This window comes from Ochotona princeps, chromosome 7, assembly GCF_030435755.1.
Source record: "Ochotona princeps isolate mOchPri1 chromosome 7, mOchPri1.hap1, whole genome shotgun sequence".
Taxonomy (NCBI): Eukaryota; Metazoa; Chordata; class Mammalia; order Lagomorpha; family Ochotonidae; genus Ochotona; species Ochotona princeps.
Genome location: NC_080838.1, coordinates 5,805,860 through 5,827,527, shown reverse-complemented (window position 1 = coordinate 5,827,527; position 21,668 = coordinate 5,805,860). Strand labels below are relative to the sequence as shown.

Sequence of the window (21,668 nt, the reverse complement as noted above, 5' to 3'; positions counted from 1 at the left end):
AGATATTTTCATAATGTGTGTTTCAATGAACTTTTTAAAGATTCCTCATGTAATTTGGAATGGAATACCATTCAGCCATGAAAATAGTGAAATCCTATTATTCTCCACAACATGGGTAAGCCTGGAGGACAACAGATAAGATGAAATAATCAGACCCAAAAATGAAGTCAGGCCTGTGCATAGCAGGCCAGGCCATTTGGAATGCCCACATGCCACTTCAGAGTGCCAGCCCAAGAACTGGCTTCTCTGCTTCTGCTCCAGCGTCTGGCTAATGAGAACCAGTAGATGACAACTCAAATCTTGGGCCTCTGTTACCCGTGTGAGGGACTCCGAGCTCCTGGGTCCTGCCTTCAACCTAGCTCACTTCCAGGTCTCGCGGCCATTTGAGGGGTGAACCAGAAGATGGAAGCTAGCTTGCCCTCTCTCTCTCTCTCTCTCTCTCTCTCTGTCCCTCTCTCTGTGCCACCCTTTCAAATAAATGAATAAAACATAAGAATCTTTTAAAAGGTAAATGCTGTGTGATGGCTTTTGTATATGCAATCTTACAAAACAGAACACAGAACCATGGGTACTAGAGGCTAGCTAGAGTCTTAAATGAGGCTTGGGGACAGGTTGATCAACAGATGCCAGCTTTGATTAGGAGCAAAAGCTCTGGTGTTCCATGCACAGCAGGACTTTAGTGAACAGCAATACATTATGTACTCTAAAATAGCTAGAAGAGAAGGTTTTGAATGTTCATACAACAAACCAAAGATAAATGTGCTTCTTACCTCGATTTGATCATCACACTGCTAAGCGGAATGAAAGAACTCAAAGAAAAAAGTGTCTGTATGATTTCATTTGCATTCTAGACAGTGCAAAGCTTACTCAGTGGTGTCAGAAAGCAGGTCAGTGGTTGCTTGGGGTTACAGAATGCTGAAAGGGTTGGAAGGGAAGGGTTGTAAAGGAGTTTCCAGGAAGCTTTTGTAATTCCTAATACATTTGAGGTGGTGGAGATGCTAGTCAGCCTTGGTCATCATACAGTGTTTACATATATCAAAACATCACATTGTACTACATTACATTGTGTCAAAGATTTTTTAATCTCTTTTTTAAAGATTTATTTATTTTTATTAGAAAGCCAGGTATATACAGAGAGGAGGAAAGTCAGAGAGAAATATCTTCCGTCCGATAATTCACTCCCCAAATGACCGCAACAACTGGTGCTGCGCCGATCCGAAGTCAGGAACCAGGAGCCTCTTCCAGGTCCGTCACAAGGGTACAGAATCCCAAGGCTTTGGGCCGTCCTCCACTGCTTTCCCAGGCCACGAGCAGGGAGCTGGATGGGAAGAGGTGCTGCCGGGATTAGAAACAGCACCCAAATGGGATCCCGGCGCATTCAAGGTGAGGATTTTAGCCACTAGGCCACGGCGCTAGGCCCAGATTTTTTAATTTCAAAATAAAGCTGGAAATCACATTTACAGGTTCTCCTAATCTTGGATTATCAAATGAACCACTGACTCATTTCCTTTAAGAAGTTACTGGATGGGGACCAGAGTTGTGGCACAGCAGTTTCAGCTGCCCCTTGCTTTACTGGCATCACATTTCATAGCAGTAGTTTGAGTCTGACTGCTGCTTTTCTGATCCAGCTCCCTGTTGATGCCCGTGGAAAGGCATCAGAAAATGGCCCTGCCACTCCTGTTCACCTTCTAGTCAGGTGGGAGACTCGGATTGAGTTCCTGGTTCCTGGATTTGGCCTGGCCCAGTCCTGTGCATTGTGGCTGTTTGGAGAAGTGAACCAGTGGCTGAAAGATCTCTTTCTCTATCTCAACCTCTCTCTCAAATAAATTAAAAGTTTTTTTGGGCCCGGCGGAAGATTTCTCTGTGACTTATAGATAGATAGATAGATAGATAGATAGATAGATAGATAGATAGATAGATAATAGAATTCTATCTCACCTGAGCTTTAACTACCTGCCTCATTGCCCCTTGTCGGTCCAAGAAGAGGTCCAGTTATTCACATTTCCCCAAAGGAGCTCAGTTCTGTTAACTATAATCGCACTACTGTATCCTCTCCGGGTGTGAGAATAGAGTTAGGGGTCCATCACTCTTTTCAAAGTACAAAGAGACAACATAATGCTTTTCCTTTAGTTGACTGCTTCGTATGGTGGCAAATCAGAGATTTGATAACGAATGCATCATGAGATGTTGAACTAAGTTAGTTGGGACTTCAGCTCTTTAAAAGGGTTAGGCAAAGCTCAGCTTGTGAGCAATTGAAGCTTCAGATTGCCAGGAGTTGGTGACTAAGAGGTTACTGCTTCGGATCAAGGGCAGAATTTTAATTAAATGTTGAGCGTCCTCAAATGGCATACAGCAATTTTCTGAATTGCATAATCCAATGGCTTGAAATTTAAAAAGTGGTGATGTCATCTCCTCATCTTTTAAAACAACATATATCTGCCTCTGTAATTATTTTGTGCATTATTTTTTTCTTAAGATTTATATATTTTTTATTGCAAAGTCAGATATACAGAGAGGAGGAGAGACAGAGAGGAAGATCTTCCATCCGATGATTCACTCCCCAAGTGAGCCACAACGGGCCGGTGTTGCGCTGATCCGAAACTAGGAGCCAGGAACCTCCTCCAGGTCTCCCACGCGGGTGCAGGGTCCCAAAGCTTTGGGCCGTCCTCGACTGCCTTCCCAGGCCACAAGCAGGGAGCTGGATGGGAAGTGGAGCTGCCGGGATTATAACCGGCGCCCATATAGGATCCCGGCACGTTCAAGGTGAGGACTTTAGCCTCTAGGCCACGCCGCCGGGCCCTTGTGCATTATTTTTAACAATAGCAATAGGCCAATGCCAAGGGATTTGATGGGCAGGAAGGAAACCAACCCCGGCAATCTACGGGACAGCTTAGTCAGAGATGCAGCCTGCATGGTTGAATGTTTTCAGTGGAATTCCCAGATCTCTCTTGCTTCCTTAGGCACTTCTTTTTGATCTTTTTCTTCATTCCTCTTTCAGATTGCCAAGGAGTTCAATTATTTTTTAATAGATTTTACTTATATAAAAAGCAGAGTGGGGCCTGGCAGCGTGGCCTAGCGGCTAAAGTCCTCGCCTTGAACGCCCTGGGATCCCATATGGGTGCCGATTCTAATCCCGGCTGCTCCACTTCCCATCCGGCTCCCTGCTTGTGGCCTGGGAAAGCAGTTGAGGACGGCCCAAAGCCTTGGGACCCTGCACCCATGTGACAGACCTGGAAGAGGTTTCTGGTTCCCGACTATCTGTTGGTACGCTCCCCACATGACCACGGCTGCTCCACATCACAGCAGGGGCCAGGACAGGCTGGTCAGGGACTGGAGACTTAATCTGGATTTTCTCTACAAGGGACAGGGACCCAGCAACTTGAGCCATCACCTGCTGCTACCCAGGAAGTAGGAATTGGAAACACAGCCTGGCCGGGAGACCAGATACGCTGATATGGGATATAGCCCATCCCAAGCAGCCTATTAACCATTGTGCCTAACATGTGCTCCTGAAAAACAGAAACAATAACAACAAAAATCAAAACCCGAAGCTCCCGTAAACTATGGGCACATCGGGATTCTTCCTTGAGCGGTCATCCAACAAGTTTACTGAGGAGTTTCAAAAAGAAGATCCATCGTCTATTCAGGCAATGTGCGGCAGCTGGGTGCCAGGAGGCCCACGGCCCTGCCCCTCCATCTCTCTCTCTCTCTCTCTCTCTCCCTGTATGTGAGCATATGTGTCTCCTGTCAAAGTTTTTAAATGCTTTAAAAATGTTTTTAAAATGTAATTGATTGAAGTAAAATTAATGTCAACAATTCTAATCACTATAAAGGACCCAGTGTTGCTTAGTACATTTTGTGTTATACAGCTACCAACTCCATCGAGTTCCAGAACATTCCTAATGCCACAAATGAAAGCTCCATCACCACTGAGAAGTTTCTCCCTGTTCTCCCCTCCTCCAGCCCTGGGCAGCCACTGATCTTCTTCCTGGGCTTATGGTTATGCTGGATGTTTTTATATAATTGGAACCGCACAATAGCTGACCCTCTGGGTCTGGCTTCCTTTGCTGAGCATAACATCATAGGAGTTCATCACTGCTGTTGGGGCATCTGTTGGCACCTCATTCTTTCCATGGCTGAGGAGTACTACACAGCATGTGCACACCGCGGTTGGTGCACTCACCTGTTGGTGGGCATTTAGGCACTTTCCCTTCCAGTTGTGTGACTAGTGCTGACTGAGCCTGCTGCTCAAACATGTGCTTGAATCTCTGCTTGCAGTTCTTTAGGACGTATGTCCAGAAGTAGAATTGTTGGGTCATAGTGTGTCATTTTGTTTCATCTCTGAACTCTGAAACTGTTTTCCAGAACATTCGCAGAATAATGTTTTATTGCCTCCATGTCCTTTTTAGAAGGCACTTCTGTCTTTTTAAACGGCAGCCACCCAAATAGATGTGAAGTGACACCTCACTGATGTTCATTTCATTTCCCTGATCACTAACGATCAGCATCTTCTCATGTGCTTGTTAACCACTCACACACACACACACACTTTTTAAAAATTATCCATTTAAAAACTTTTAACTTTTAAAAATTAGATTGTCTTTTTGTTGTTGAGTTGTAAGCATGTTTAAATATATTTCGAATATTAGAGCCTTAGCAGATATATGTTTTGCCAATATTTTCTGCTATCAGTAGATACTGAAAAAAAACAAACCTCCATATAATGGCCTTTGATACACAAAAGTTTTTAATTTTGAAGAAGTCCAATTGTCTATTCTCTTTCATTGCTAATGCATTGAGCATCTGAAATTCTTTTCTAAAGAATTTTGTTGATTTGAAAGACAAGGTGATAGAGACAGACGCCACAGACCCCTGATCATTGGTTCACTCTCCACTTGCCTGCAATAGCCAGGAATGGCCAGACTGAGTCAGGAGGCAGGAACTCATTCTAAGTCTCCAACGTGGCGACAGGGACCCAAGTACTCGAGTCATCAGTGCCTCCCAGGGTGTGCATTAGCAGGATGCTGGAACTGGAAACAGAGCCAGGATGTGAACCAAATACAGGCATCCCAAGCAGTGTCTTCATCACTGTGCCAAATGCACACCCCCTAAAGTTTTTTTTTCAATGGTAGGATCTTAATACTTTAGACAAAAACTAAGCTCTTTGCAGCAGCTATGTCTTAAAATCTGAATCAATGAGACTTGAGGTATGACAATTTTCTTTGGAATCAATAAGAAAACAAAGAGATCAAAAAGAGTTTCACATACTATTTGGAAAGAATACCAGATGAATTTTACTTTATATAAACTAAATATCAGTGACAGATCATGGATGTTTTAAAATAAATAATAATATTTGCATCACTGTTAAAAATTTTTTCTGAGGCGAAGGAAATGAACAGACATAAAAAAAAAACAGATTCAGATGTCTAACAGACATATGAAAAGATGCTCAGGCTCCCTAGCCATCAGGGAGATACAATTGAAAACCACATTGAGGTACTATCTAACTCCAGTGAGACTGGCTTACATTTAGAACTCTGCTAGCAACACCTGCTGACATGGATGTGAGGAAAAAGGCACCCTCCTTCACTGCTGGTGGGAGAGTAGGGAACTACAATCATTACGGACATCAGTATGGAGAGTGCTTAGAGACTTGCAAATAAACCTACCATATGACCCAGCTATCCTGCTCCTAGGAATATACCCAATAGAAATGAAAACTGCATATGAGAAGGGGATCTATAATCCTACATTTACAGCAGCACAATCTACAGTAGCAAAGACATGGAAACAATCCAGATGCCCGTCCAAAGAGGAGTGGTTAAAGAAACTATGCTACATCTATTCTATAGGATACTACTCAGCCATGAAAAGAATGAAATTATACCATTTGCAACTAGATGGTCCCAACTAGAGATCATTGCACTCAGTAAAATAAGTCAATCCCAAAAGGACAAATACCATATGTTCTAATATAAGAAAACCATCATGCAAATTATAAGTTCAACAGCCCTTTCCATACTGTTTTTACTGCATCCCATTTGTTTTGAGGTTTTTCATTTCATTTTCATTTCTTCCGAATGGTTTCTTTTCTCTTGTTTAAATCATCGCTGGCTCATGGATTGCACGGTGACATCATTTTATCCAAGAGACTTTTGTGTTTCCTTTTCATCACCCATGTGTTGGTTATTCAGTGGCACACTTTTTCGACTCCATGGTGCTGCAATTTTTTTGTTTTGTTGTTGTTGTTTTAACTTCATACCTATTGCTGACTTTGTTTCGTGGCTTCTCATTTAAGGGTGCAGTAGAGACTACCATATCCAGATGTGAAGAAACAATGCAATATGCAGCCCTACTTCCAAATCAAACATGGACTCCCAATGAAACTCTTGGACATATCTAGACAATGCGATGCTGGACTGTCTGACATTGTCTGTACTAGCCATGTGGGGCACACTTAAATAACAGACTGATTGCATCATGACTCTTATGAAGGACTACACTATTGCAATAATACAGGGAAAATCAGTCAGAGGGTAAGAATTTGGGAAGCTGGGAAATCCCAAACCCTATAAAATTATACCATAAAATTCAAAATTTTTAAAAATTCAAGAATTTTTTAAAAAGAGATGGGAGAAAGTTTAAAGTTTCATTTTGAGAGACAGAGGCAGACAGATGCCCTATTAACTGGTTCCTTCCCCATATAACTACCAGGTCAAGTCAGGGCCAGGAAATACAGTTCTCCCACAAAGATAGTAAGGACCCAATTATCCAAACAATCATCACTGCCTCCCAGGGTATACATTAACAAGAATGGACATGAATATTCCAATTTGGGATGTTGATATCATCTTGTAATCAATGAAAAAGTATTAATAGAAAGTCTGTGGATAATGAGCATATTTTAACATTTTTTTCTGTTTCTCTGCTAGTTGAATCTGATAACTACCCATGCTTCCCTTTATAAATGAGAATATACCAAATATAATGATTATACTTACTCAAAGTTCAAATGCCTATAATTTATGCAGTGCCACACAATCAACTAAATAGCTCTTAACTTTTTTTCCCTCAGAGTATTATTTAGAAATCATATAAAGAGGGGGAAAAGCCACATTGCATTTTCTGATTCTTGATTATTGCCATAGGGTATAAAAATGTTAAGCTGATGTAGAAGCTTTGAAAGCAACATTCAACTAAGTTCAGGCAACAGAAAGAAGCCTTGCAATTCTTCCTTTGTGGTTTTTTTTTTTTTTTTAAGTATTTATTTATTTGAAAGGCAGATTTTAACAGAAGAAGAGATGGAGCCAAGAACCTCCTCTGGGTTTCCCAGGCCACAAACAGAGAGCTGAATTGGAAGTAGAACAGCCAGGACTAGAACCAGTGTCCATGTGGCATGCCAGCACTGCAAGGCAGGGAATTACCTGTGTCATGGCACTGACCTTGCATGCATGTGATCAAGTAAGATGTCCATTTCAAAAAGGAAGATGTGCAGGTCACTGATTTTATTTTTTTTGTTTGTTTGTTTGTTTAAGATTTACTTACTGAAAGGCAGAGGTAGAAGCAGAGAGAAAAGACAGTTCTTCCATCTACTGGTCCAGTCCCCAAATGGCCACAATGGAGGGTCTGGAACTCCATCTGGAGGTCTTCCACGTGGAGAGCAGGGGCCAGAAGTAGACGAATGGGGTGACAACAAACCAATAAGCTTCTGCATAGCAAAGCAAACAGCCTACAGGAGGAAAAGGCAACCTGTGCAATGAGAAACTGTTCCCTCCCTATGTTCCCTCCCTATGTTCCTCACACGAGGCTCACAACCAGAATAGGTAAGGAACTTAGATTACTCAATTAAGAAATGGGAAAAGAACATTTCTCAAAAGACACGCAAGTGTCCAAATGTCTAACCTGTCAATGAAAAGGTGCTCCACATTACTGATCGTTAGGTAAACACAAGTCAAAATCACAATGGGATAGCACCGCCCCTACCAGGATGCTTATTAAGGAAAAGACAAAAAAGCAACAAAAATGTTGAGTCCATCCTATAGATTGGGGGAAATGTAAATTAGTGCTGCTGTTACAGAAAACAGCACAGAGAATCCTCAAAAAATTAAAAATAGGCAGTGGTGTTATTGCACAAATATTCAGGGGACAATGAGATAAGTCTACCAAAAAATCTGCATAACCGTGTTTATGGTGGTACTATTTACAACAGTCAACACATGGAATCAAGTGTCCATCAAGATGAAAGACTAGGGGCTGGCATTATAGCCCGAAGGGTATAACCAGTGTCTGCAACACCAAGATCCCACATGTGGGGTCTGATTGGTGTCCTGGCTGCTCTATTTCCAACCCAGTTCCCTGCTGATGTCCTGGGAAAGCTGTAGAAGATACCCCAAGTGCTCAGGTCCCTGCCACCCACATGGAAAACCTGAAACAAGCTTCTGGGTCCTGGCTCCTGGCTCCTGGGTCCTGGCTTTTGCCTGGCCAGCCCAGCCCACTATGGCCATTTGCGGAGTGAATCAGAGGATAGACATCTCTCTCTCTCTCTCTCTCTCTCTCTCTCTCTCTCTCTCTCTCTCTTTCTCACTAACATGTGTGTGTGTGTGTGTATGCATGTCCCTCTGTCTCTATAACTCTGACTTTCGAATGAAGAAGTAAACTATTTTTTAAAAAAGTAATTGAAAGGAAAAAGATTATATGGTGTATACACACAAGGAAATACTGTTCCCTCATCAAAAAAGATTGAAACCCTATCATTTGCCACCAGGTTAAATTTGGAAGACATAATGCTAAATGTATGAGCCATCTCTGTTGCTCTGCCTTTCAAATAAACATTTTTTTCTTCAATGACATCAAAACATTAACAACAACAAAAAAAAGAGCACCTGATTGCAACCTGCCCAGGGCTGTAATTTTGGCCTGACTTTCTGAAAGGGCTTGTCCTAAATCTGGACCACCAATAATACCCTGGTGGTGTCTAATTTCACCCTGCATGAGCGTCTGATGTGCTGCCTTAGGTAAATACAAACCCAAGTGACAGTTCGTATTTGCTTTTCTTTGGGAATGGGACAACTGTCTTCCAAGATCTGCTTGAACTCTGGAAAGTTTTGATGTGATCCGAGATCTCCCAGCAATCTTTCTAAGTTTCCTTTTTGCTGTCTAATGTCAGGGACAGATTGCGTCCTCCCATGTCTGCTACTCAGAACTTTGTATGTTGTATGATAGTCTAAGTTCCATGTCTGTGAATCAATGTAGAAGTCACTGATTTTCATCCCACCCCCACTTATTCTCCTTTCAAGAAATGAGATATGATTTAATCAGTTAATCTGGTTTGAACCCCAAACCTAGTGAAGACTAAAAGTTGGATTTGAGGGGCATCAGACAAGGGAGGCCAAGGTGGTCAGTGTCATGCCCTTCTCTCCCCGTGGAGCCCCATTAATGCCTGCCTTGTTTGGTGCATGGATCCAGAGCTTTCTCCTGGACTCTGGGTAGCTAAGTGCTTCCCTGTAAAGGAATACACCTGCTCAGCGTGCATGGAAAAGGAAAGGAGATGCAGCAGGTATGTGGGATGGAAGGGGAAGCATTTGACCGGGGGCGTGGGGGGGACTTCCGGTAACATAACATCACTGGAGTTGGAAACCAGACTCAGAATTCTAGAGCGGGATCCAGGCTTGAGACATGCTTAAGGGAGTTAGCCTTGCCTGGGTGATTATAAAAGTCAGAAAAAAAAAAATCAGTGTTGAAGAGAAGACATCAGCCCTTCCTATTCAGAGTCCCTCTCAATCCCTGTCTCCCCTCATCAGAATGAAACACAGTATCTTCAGCCAACAGAGCCCCAAAAGGCTGGTCATTGGCTCTCCTTGTCCTCTGACACAGCAGCCCCGCCCCTTGGGCTTGGGCTCATAGCTGTTTAGAGTTTTATAAAGGCCACCCTTGAACTCAGGCAGCCTGATGACTATAATGGGCCTGATTGTCTAACAGCTGCCTGCGGGGCACTGGGAGTCCAACATTGGAGGAGGAGGCTGGGGCTGCTCTCGGATGCCCAGAATTGGCCATTATGGACCGCAGGTAAGGACGCTGCTGAACATGCAGGATTTTTTTCTTCCCTCCAGGGAGAGCTGATTGATCTGTGCGCACTGGGAAACACAGTTGTGATTGAGTTGCGAGCTTTTCCCTGGTTTTGATTTTTTTTTTTCTTCCTGCTAAAGACAGAAGGGAAAGCACTGTTCTTTGGGATTTGCTGATAGAGTAGTGAGCCCTGCCTCTCCTGGGAGGGAAACAAGCAAGGGAGTGAAACTGGACAAAGAAGATGTAGCCAGCTTTGATGCCCAAGGAACACGGATGTGGCAGGCCCCAGGCATGTGGCCAGTAATATGCAATGCAGACCCTGTTTTCTATTGTTATCCCATCCTGCTTGAAAGGATTTGGGGTCTGCTGGTATTTTCAAGGAGCAAACTGTGCAGTTGTTGGATGTCATAAATGGATCCGTTCAGAAACGTGGGAACGGTTTAGGGTGACAGTAAAGTTTTATAGCCCCATAAAAGTGCTCAAAGGGTACTGTAACCACCAGCACTGGGCTCTGGCAGGAAGGGACAACCACTGGCACAAACAGCACTTGGCCTGGGCAAGGAGCAGCCAGCCAGAACACACCCTGTGAGGAGGGAGAAGGGGGGAGAGCCGTAGGGGGGTTGACCAACTGTGGAGGTAGTGGCACTTCCTGGCTTCCAGAATATGAATGAGCGAGTGCCGGGAAACTGTTCAGGTGCCTTCCTGATTACATCATCCTAAGTGGCCCATTTGTCGCTGAGTTAGACACCTGTCTACGTGCAGAGGGCCACTGGGTGGCCAGTGAGGGATTATGCCATCCTGCAGGCCTGCAGTGGGTGGGCAGTGGAGAGTCCTGGGGGTTGTTAGGAAATGTCTGGCTGTGCTCTGAGCCTGCTATACTTTGCTTTCTGAGGATCCTTGTGGGGTAAAAGTCACTGAACTCAACTCAGTGTTGAGGCTGAAGATGGGAATCTGACTTTCTAAAGCTGGGACTTCATATACCAGTGCCTTAGAATCCTTCCCGCCTCCCACATGCACAGGCTGTGCCTGTTGTCTATATGCATTGTGCTTTTGTGACTCCTGGAGGCAATAAAGCAGAAGGCAAGCCTCCTTTTTCAGGTGAATTTGACTCAGTACAATAGGATGGGGGGGGGGGAGGGAGGAGGGGAGGGAGGGAGGAGGGGAGGGAGGGAGGGAGAGAGGGAGGAGGGAGACAGGGATTTCCCATCTGCTAGTTTACTCCATGAATGCCAGCAACAGCCAGAACTGGCCCAGGTTACAGTCAGGAGTCTGAAATTCAATCCAGGTTCCCTACGTGGGTGGCAGGGACCCAACCGATGTGGGCACAGACATAATAATTTTACTCTAGGTTTTTGTCTCACACAAAGATCAACTTGCACAGTAGCAGGAACAGGATATATGTTGAGTAAGAGAAAAAAAACAGTCATGAGTGTGGGCCATCCCAGTTATGAGTGTGCCAGAGGATTGCCGGGAGGGAGAAGGAATGGAAGAGGGGCAGAGTGCCCGAGTGGCACCTCCGGCCTTGGTGTGTGACCGGGAGACAGCGCTCTGCCCAGCTGTCGGTCTCTTTTAGGAGATGGGTGGTGCCTCTGCAGGTGTGAAACTCCCTGGGAACTGTGTGATACCTCTCCAGGCTGCACATGGAGCTTAATATGCACTTTTGCATTGGTGGTGCCCTTTAGGCCCTGGATGAACCTAGGGTGCCCCCAGGAAAAGGGAGGGAGAACATTACTCTGAGAGCTTGCGGGGAATTCCAGTTCACTCAGTGCTAAACTAGCAAAGTCGTTAGACCCTATGACAACCACCTGAGGCATCACCTGCTGTGCCCTCAGCCCCTGCCCAGGATGTGTTTTAGCAGAAAGCTGGAACTGGGCAGAGAACCAGGCGTTGACCCCAGGCATTCACATGTGGGTTGCGGACATCCTGAAGAATGGCTGAAGCCATAGGCCTAATGCCCTGTAAAAACATGAGGCGGCCTACATGTGAGACCAAGGTCTCGTGAGCAGTTCCAGAACTGAGAGGACAATGGTTTTACCTCTGTGAAGTGGCCTTTGCTATAGGACAGAGCTTCTGACTCTGCTGATTGCCAGTGAGCTCTGGACCTTCTGCGTGGGAAGCAGGCCTGGCAGGGGAAATACAGGTACGCCTGACTGGCCTTGTTTGCTGCCTGAGGGCCACACTGTTCCAGCTTCTGTCCAGGTCCATGCCTTATGTCCTAGAATTTAATTCTCTTCTGCCTCAGATGTGAAGAATGCTTTTTTCTGCCCAGGGCTGTTTGGAAAGGTAGGACATCATTCACAGACAATATAAAATTATCAGTTTCAACATCAACCTGCTATAGATGTGTTGGATTTCAAGTCCCGCCTGCAGTTGGCTTGGCATGACCAGACCAGATGATTTCCTGGGCTTTAGGTGGCTCTTGGGCTGCATATGGCCCAACCCTGCCAAGTAACTGATGGGCTCAGACCCCAGGGCTGCTCCCACTGCAGACACGAGTGGGGAGCCCCACACTGCCCATGGTGCTTCTGAGGGTCCCTCTTGGGACTCTGATCAGTTGTCAGCATGGCTCAGGGAAATGCACCCTGTTTGCTGGTGGTTCCTTCTAAAGGACGGTACCAAGGATATACAAGGATGAGAGCCGGGGGCCAAGGCATGAGGCACCAGGGCAGAGCTTCCTCCAGGCACCTCCATGGCTGCATCAAGCCAGCCCTTCAGGGGATTTTCCAAAGCTTCCTTAGATGAGCAGGAAGGATGAGACCTTTGACCTTCAGAGACAGAATCTCCCTCTAGCCCCTCAAGGCCCAGAAGTGGGGAAGGGAACAGGCAGCCCAGATGGGAGCAGAGGATGGAAGTGCCCACCTTCCACTCACAAGGTTGGTTTCCCTGGCAGCCACCCCCCTCCAGGATCCATCTCATTAGCATACAAAAAGACTTGATCTCTGTGTAGCTTCCCAGGGCTTTAGGAACTATGTCCAGGGACAGGGAAGGAGAACAAGTTTGTATTTCTTATTATACATCACAATAGCATCACACTTCTGGTCACTAACAATATAACTTGGTGCACATTTCTTAGCCTCTCTGCCCCAGTTCCCTTATCCCCAAATGAGCTAAATCCCAGGATGCCACATGAGGAATACCAGACAGAGGCAAAAGCTGAAGACCCAGAGGGTGAAGAGCAAGAGTTTTGGTTGTGACAAGCCAGGGTACAGACGTCACCTGGGCACCATGTTGTAATTGCAACGCAGGGCAAGTGGCCTCATCTCCCTGCAGCTCCATCCCCCTGGCTGCATCACCGAGATGGCAGCCTTGCTCATTAGACAGACCTTAAGAGGCTTCCGGAGGGTAATGAGTCAGAATGCCTTCTGCAGTGCTCAGCCACAGCAGCTACCCAAGAATCTGAATTCTTTTAGGGTGACTGCTACCAACCCCCAACAGGAGTCCTGCATATAGCCAGCTCTGTTGAACGCATGTCTAGGTTCATCGGTGCCTTCTGGGGAAAAGAAACAATGAAAGAATGTGATGCCGCAGATGGAGGCTGGGCGTGAGCAGGATGGCTTGGGGCTCTCTCCACTCTGCCTCTAGCCACGAATGGTTCTGGATAAGTTCTCCCTCTGGGCCAAAAATGTTCTGATTCAAAGTCCACTCTAGCTTCTAACCTATGATCCAAATCTTACAGGGACCTCCCCGTCGGGCCCGGTGACACATGGTTTGAAATCATGGTTCTGCTATGAGATTTTGTATCTTAGTTGTTATCCCAAGTCCTTGCTGACACAGAGATAGAAGTTTAAAGCAGAGGCATAAAGCCTGGTGCTGAAGTGAGTGAACATATATCCCCATTGGCCACTCCTTACAGAGAGATACCTAAGAAGGCCGAGAATTGTCCACAAAGAGAGCATGTGACAGGCCAGAGAGAAGGGGTGGCAACAAGGGCCAGAAGCCAAAAAGCAACAGTGCTGATCGTATGAGTGAAAACCCCCATGATGGGGCACACAGTGGTGCTCTAATGGAACGCTTCCCTGAGTACAGCAATTAAATCTCAATTTGCATTCTTAGTCTCTTGCATGTTAAGACTTTTCTCTTAAATTTTCATGCCATAGCCCACACTAAAAAACATACTGTTTTATTCTCCATGAGTATTGAAGGGACCCCCTCCAAACACAAAGAGAAAAAAGCAGAAAAGAAAGGTGAATCTAAACCTACACTGGGGTTCTGTCCCTGGGTAGCATGGCAGCCATTTAGACAGTTCCCATCCCCCAGCGCACCTGCCGGGACCAGGATCTCTGATCGCACCCACAGACCTGCGAGGCATTCAGGTCAGAGAGGAGCTCTCCTTACACACAGCTCTTTATCTGGCTGGTGTATTCTCAACCTGTGTTCTCCAGCACCACACCAAACAAGTGAGAACTGGGAAACAGTCGCTTCTTATTCTCAACTGCTTACAAATAGAACTTACAAGAAATTCCTGGAACCATTGATCCTAAAACCACAGAAGCCAACGGGCCAACCTCTGACTTCACAAATTCAGACCTGCTTTGGAACATTAGTTGGGAACTATGTTGTAAAAACAGTGTTGATTCTTTAAGGGGTATGTGGGGAAGGCATTTGGGTCTGGAAGTACCCTCTAAACCTCACTATGAACTGTGCCAAGTGGTTTCCCATATTGTTGCTTCCATAAATATGCCCAACTGAGATCCACATGGGCTCTCCAAGGTTGAAGCTCTCACAAGGTGAATTTCCTCCTTCCTACTTCTGTCCTCTTCACAAGAAGGTAAATGTGTAAACTAATTCATGTATCTATCATAAAGTGCATTCAGCTGAGTTTCAAATCATGTCGTTTTCCAAGATAGATCTGGTTGCCATATTGAGGGATTTTGTTTGGTTTTAAAAGATTTATTTAGGAGCTGGCATTGTGGTGCAGCAAAATAAGCCTCCATCTGCAGTGTCAGCGTCCCATATGGGTGCCTGCTGGAGCCCCAGCTGCGTCTGATCCAGCTTCCTGCTGATAGCATGGAAAAGCAGCAGAGTATGGTTGGGCCCCTGCTCCCCATGGGAAACCCAAAAGAACTTCTAGAGTCCTGGTTTCATCCTTGCCCAGCCTTAGCCATAGTAGCCCTTTGGGAAGTGAGTCGCCTTCTCTTTTTGTCTCTCCTGCAATCTCTGGACCTCCACCTTTCAAATAACAAAGTTTTTTATTTTACTAATAAAATTTACTTTTATAAAAAGTTTTATTTGGAAGATGGAGCTATAGAGAGATGTTTCTTCTGCTGATTCACTCCCAAGGTGACCACAACATCCAGGGCTGGGCCAGGACAAAACCAAAAACCAGGAACTCCATTCAGGTCTCCCATGTGGATGCAGGGGCCCAAAGCCTCAAGCCGTCCTCTGCTACCTTCCCAGGTGCATTAGCAGGCACAGTGGGGAAGATGTTTCTCAGGGCACCCACGTGCTCTAGCAGAATGCCTGGGTTTGAATCCCTGCTTTACCCTGATACACCCTGGAAGGCAGCAAATGGTGGGCTTGTGTGCTTGGGTCTCTGCCTTTTGACAGAGTTCCAGGCTTCTGGCTTCTGCCTGGTCCAGCTCTGTCTATTGCAGGCATTTGGGCAGTAAAACCGTAAATGCAAGACTTTCTATCTTCCTCTCAAATGAATAAGTTAAAAGGGGAGGTAAGATACATTTCAAGATGTCCTATAGATGGCTGAAACCTCAGAAAGCATGACATCCAATATGTACCCTGCTGTTTCCTATATAAGGTACTTCAAAATGTTTGTAGAAAATACAAGATGTTTATTTTTTTAAAGATTTATTTATCCTTATTGCAAAGCCAGATATACAGAGCAAACAGAGAGGAAGATCTTCCATCCGATGACTCACTTCCCAAGTGACCACAACAGCTGGAGCTGAGCCAATCTGAAGCCACAAGCTTCTTCCATGTCTCCCACGCGGGTGCAGGGTCCCAAGGCCTTGGGCCATCCTCGCCTGCTTTCCCAGGCCACAAGCAGGGAGCTGGATGGGAAGTGGAGCTGCCGGGATTAGAACTGGCGTCCATATGGGATCCCGACGTGTTCAAAGTGAGTGCTTTAGCCACTAGGCCAAGGCACCAGGCCCTAGGATGTTTATTTTGGAGAACAAAAAATGTTAAAATCCACACACAGTGGACTTTTTTTCATAACACACATTTTTTTCATGAATTTTTGAAGATTCCTCACATATACTTGCATACTCATACAAAAGTTTCATTGATAAATTAGATAAAGCAAAATACTGATAACTAGTGTTAAAATGGAGTAATTATAACCACGCACAGTAACAGTAATAAAAGCTATTTAAGACATATAGATTATTTGCTTCTGGAATATTCCACTTTGTATTTTTGGACCATGATAGACTGTGAGGCACTGAACCCACTGCAAATGAAATTCCAGATAAGAGGGGATGCGTGTTTCTACTCCAAGTGAAACGTTATTGGTTGCAAAGTCAGGTGAAATCGGCAAGGTCATCTCCTTCATGGGCAACTGGGCAAGCGTGGCCTTTCCAGGACACCCAGCAAAGTCACCTCCTTTTGAGAAATCCCTAACACGGCTTCTTCCAACGGGACCAAGGGTCAAGAAGCACAGCTGTGTACTGGATGGATTCTGTCTTCCTCAGAGCACTGGTAAGCAGGCAATGGCACCCGTCACTGAGTGAGTCCTCAGAAACAGGGCCCCTTAAACACAGCTGCTGTGTCTTGCCGACTCTGTGTTCCGGGCCCGCTGAGGGGCACAGCATAAATATTAATGCCATGTGTTACAAAAGGAGCATGGAGCCAACCCTTGAAGGCAGCAGTGACCCGGCAGAAACCGTGCTGGATCCAAGCAAAGATAGGGACAAGACTGAAAAAAGCAGCTCTCTTCCCACACTCAGCACCTGCCATAAACCAAGGGGCACCATTGTCTGGAGCTGTCACCGGAGGCCCAGGGACAGGGGTTGGGCAGGGAGCCCAGCCTCCCCGTCACTGTCCAGGAGTAGTCAGGCAATACCAGCCTCCAGTGTGGGGTATCCCATTCACCCATGGTCTGTCTGCAAACACACCGATCAGTAAGATCAGTCGCCTGCATGGCTTTTGAAGGTGGGGTCCCCATGGAAAAGGGAGTTGCTAAAAGTGAGGGGTCTGAGGTTGCAGTAAAGCAGGGCTGGGTGGAAAAAGGCCTTGGGGAGTCCTGGTCCTTGCCTTGTCCGGGATAGGGGTTACTAGCCGAGAGAAATGTCCCAGTACCTTCCAGGGTTTCAGGGTGGTCTCCAGAATTGCTCTTTAGAACAGAGATAGTATCCATGATTTTGTTTTCAAAGTTTGTTTTTTTCTATTATAGTGTAGTTATTAAGGTTGTGATAACAATAGCCAGTAATAGTGATATTTGTTAGATTGCTAACTATTTGGCATTGCTTGAAGTTCTTTTTTTTTTTAATTATTTTTTTAATAATCTTACTTAGTTGATTAGGGAACAAAGTGTCAAGGGCTACAGGGTGAAAGTGGGTAATACCATTGTTTCCACATCAATATCATTTTACCCTGTATCTGGGGTCAGGGAAAAAAACAAAGGGAAAAGCCCCACCCAACCTCCTACCCATCCCTGATCCCCAACGGGAGGCGCGCTCTGAGGGTCCTGCTCATACAGTTTTGATAGTTCATCAGTTCTGGATTGCTGCCAATCTCTCAGTTCCAATCGCAATGAACCCTATTCAGAATCCACTGGCTAACAGTCTCTTCATGGTTGGGGTTCTAAGATCAGCAGTTCAATTGGAGGGATCTCCAAAGAAACTTCATCTGAGATGATCCCAGGCCTGATTCTTGTGCGAGTTTGCTAGTACAGAGTCTGACACCGTCCATCACACCAATCAGCTTATGCTCATGCCGGTCGTTGGGATTGCTGGGTTCGTTCTGTTTCCAGCCCTGTCCTCCTCATGAACCAACGGGTGTTGTAGTCCAGTTCGATCCTGCCCACTTCATACTCGGTCCTCACGCAAACTGGTTGGAGCTGTAGCCTGGTTGGGGCGACTCCCCATAACCCCCACTAGTTCTGCCCCCTGCCCTGGTTCCCATGCTTGCCAGTACACACTGCAGGCTTGTCTAGTCTGTCCCACATCCTGTTTAGCTCTCGCACGTGTCGATGGGCATTGAAGCCCAGCTCAACCCAACCAACCTACTATCCAGCCCACATACCTACTGGCAGGTGCCCTTCTGTACAGCCACCCCTGCCCTGTCCTGGTGTTCGTGCTGTCCAATGAGAGTGGTAGCCCCGAAGGAGGTGCCCACTATTTCCCTTCTAGGCCACACTCACTCCCAGATTAATTGCTTGAAGTTCTTTGTGCATCTTTTTTTAAAAGATCTATTTTATTTGTTTGAAAGGCAAAGTTACAGAGACAGAGAAGAACACACACACACACACACACACACAGATTTTTCATCCACTCGTTAACTCCCCAAAAAGTTGAAAAGGCCAGGTCTGGGCAGGCCAAAACTAGGTCTCTCATGTGGGTACAGAGGTCCAAGCACCTGAGTCATTCTCTACTGCTTTCTTAGGCCGCTAGCAGGAAGCTGGATAAGAACTGGAGTAGAAGAGACTTGAATCAGCAGCCGTGTGGGATGCCAGAATTGCAGGCAGTGGCTTTACCCAGTACACCACTTTGCCAGCCCCTCTTAATGCATCTAAGCGAATTCAGTATGCATTACTGTTACTATCATTAGCAGGTGATAAGATTGGGATGAAGAGCAGTTGGTGACATGTTTACTGCAAGATTGAACAATTAATTGGGAAGTGGCAGAGCTGACATACGGACCCGAGACTGGTAGTCCTAGAATGGGATCCAAAGGCTTCAAAAAGTTCATGGAAAATGTGTCTTGTGGGACCTGGTGCAATTGAGTAGTGGCTAAAGTCCTCACCTTGAATGTGGCAGGATCCCACATGGTCGCCGGTTATAATCCTGGTGGCCCCACTTCCCATCCAGCTCCCTGCCTGTGGCCTGGGAAAGCAGTTGAGGATGGCCCAAAGCCTTGGGATTCCGCACTCTTGTGAGAGACCCAAAAAGAAGTTCCTGGCTCCTGGCTTCGGATTTGCGCAGCACCAGCCGTTGTGGTCACTTGGGGAGTGAACCATCAGACAGAAGATCTTCCTCTCTGTCTCTCCTCCTCTCTGTATATTTGCCTTTCCAATAAAATAAATAAGTCTTTTAAAAAAAAAAATCTGTTTTAAAAAATGTGTCTTGTGGGGGAAATGACACATGGATTTTAAGATATTTTGCAACAAGAGAAACATCTTTGCGTCCCAATTTTCCATTGACTTTTGAAGATTTTCATTTATCTTTGCTATTATTTCTTTGAAAGGCAGAGATAGGCAGAAACAAAGACGCAGAGAGAACGAGATCTCCCATTTGATGGCTCACCCCCCAGACACCCACAACAGCCAGAACGGAGTCAGGCCAGGGCTGAAAAGCTAGCCGGGGTCTCCCACCTGCATGGCAGTGCCCCAGCTGTTTGACCCATCCCTTGCTACATCCAAGGGAGCACATTAGCAGAGGGCTGGCAAGGAGAGTGGAGCTGGAATTAGATATCAGGCCCTTGGACATGGGATGCGCGAGTGAGAGAGGTAGCTTAACAGCTATGCCAAATGTTCTCCCTTGCCCTAAGATTTTTGAAGTATCTTCACATATCGGAGACATGGCTAATAGTACCTTGGAAAATATTTTTTAAAGTGGAACTACTAGAGCCTAAAATACAAACTTCTTCAAAATGTTTAAGAATCGCAGAGAGAAAGAAGGTTAGAGGGAGCTCCCATTGGCTGGCTCACTTCCCAAATGTCTGAAAAGCACATAGCTGTGTGTGGGGGTTGAATCTGGGAGCTGGAAACTCTAAACAGATCTCCCACGTGGATGTCAGGGACCCAGTGACTTGAACTGTCATGAGTTCCCTGCCAGAATCTGTGTTAGCAGAAAGCTGGAGTCCAACTCAGGCTCTGCACTGTGGGATGTGTGCATCTTACCCAACAGACCAGATTTGTATTGTTAGAAACACTTTCAACGAGTCACAGAGTCACTCTCCAATAGTGCTGGCTAGTGATGCTGGTTTATACTTCCATGATCACAATGCGGTGAAGGGGCCTGAGAGTCAGATAAGCCACTGGTCAATGTTAATGGGTTGCTCCAAGTCCCTGGGCAATGTGCCCATCTGACCCAACCAGTGTAGCCTGCAAGAGCAGGTGGCACAGAGCAATCACTGAGGCAGCCGTGGGGGCAGGCACTGTAAGTCAGCTGCAGGCGATGCTTAAAATGAAGTGTTAACTATGAAGAACTCCTAATACACTCAGGCCTGGGAACCGATGAGATAGTAAAGACAATTATTAAAGCAGAATTGCCCTAGCTAAGGAATGCTATGCCAGTACTCGACAGCACTTTCTTTAAATATATAGATCAGTACTTTTTTTAAAAAGATTTATTTATTTTTATTGAAAAGACAGATTTACAGAGAGGAGAGACAGAAAAATTTTCCAGCCACTGGTTCACGCCCTAACTGGCCACAACTGCCGGAGCTGAGCCAATACGAAACCAGGAACCAATAACTTCTTCTGGGTCTCCCACATGGGTACAGAGTCCCAAGGCTTTGGGCAATCCTCCACTGCCTTCCCAGGCCACAGCAGGGAGCTGGATGGGAAGTAGAGCAGCCGGAACACGAACCGGCAGTTATATGGAATCCTGGTACTTGCAAGGCGAGGACTTTAGCCATTAGGTTATTGCGCCAGCCTATAATCATTTTTACTATTTAGAATAGCAACCACAATAAATGTTTATTTGAGTTTTACACTTAAAATTTTTGTGCATATTTATTTGAAGGCAGAGTTACAGAGAGAGAGAGAGAGAGGTCTTCTACCCATTGGTTAACCCCCAGATGGCTGCAATGACTGGAGCTGAGCCAGGCTGAAGCTAGGAGCCCTGAGCTCCAGCTGGATGGCCTGTGCCTGGCAGGGGCCCAAGCACTTGGATTATCCTGTGCTTTTTTCCCAGGCACATCAGCAGGGAGCTTGATGAGAAATGAAGCAGCCAGAACTCAAACCACTGGTCATGTGGAATGCTGGTGTCACAGCCAGCAGCTTGAACTGTGGTGCCACAATGCTGATCTCCTTTCCTCTTGTTTAGATCCTAAAACTGGTACAGACTAGACATGGATTATGATTATGCCTAGGTATGATGGGAATTGCTTCCAAGAGCACGTGGATATCAGCATCTGTAGGTGTTCTAATAGTGCTGTTTATGCCTCTAGCCAACTTCATCCTTCTGTAGCTACCTTAAATCAAGGGAGGGCCAAGAGCCATTAGGATCTTTATCACAGCATTTGTGAACCATACAGAATTACCAATTTATTTTTTTTAAAGATTTGTTTTTACTGGAAAGCCAGATATACAGAGAGGAGGAGAGACAGAGAGGAAGATCTTCCGTCCGATGATTCACTCCCCAAGTGAGCCGCAAAGGCCGGTGCTGCGCCAATCCGATGCCGGGAACCAGGAACCTCCTCCAGGTCTCCCACACGGGTGCAGGGTCCCAAAGCTTTGGGCCGTCCTCAACTGCTTTCCC

At 45.8% G+C, this 21,668-nt stretch overlaps 1 protein-coding gene across 3 annotated transcripts in view; it reads left to right on the top strand.

The window, feature by feature from the left end:
- The window catches only part of TRIM2 (tripartite motif containing 2), a 183,484-nt gene that overhangs the window by 45,376 nt on the left and 116,440 nt on the right, over window positions 1-21,668 (top strand). For 2 of the 3 annotated variants that reach the window (XM_058666745.1, XM_058666744.1), the window contains exon 1: window positions 9,957-10,068. The exons of the other annotated variant lie outside the window; for it this stretch is intronic. In XM_058666745.1, the coding sequence (XP_058522728.1) occupies window positions 10,039-10,068 (30 nt within the window). In that variant the 5' untranslated portion in view covers window positions 9,957-10,038. Of the gene's footprint in view, window positions 1-9,956; window positions 10,069-21,668 lie in introns of those variants that run through there. 3 annotated transcript variants of the gene reach the window in all.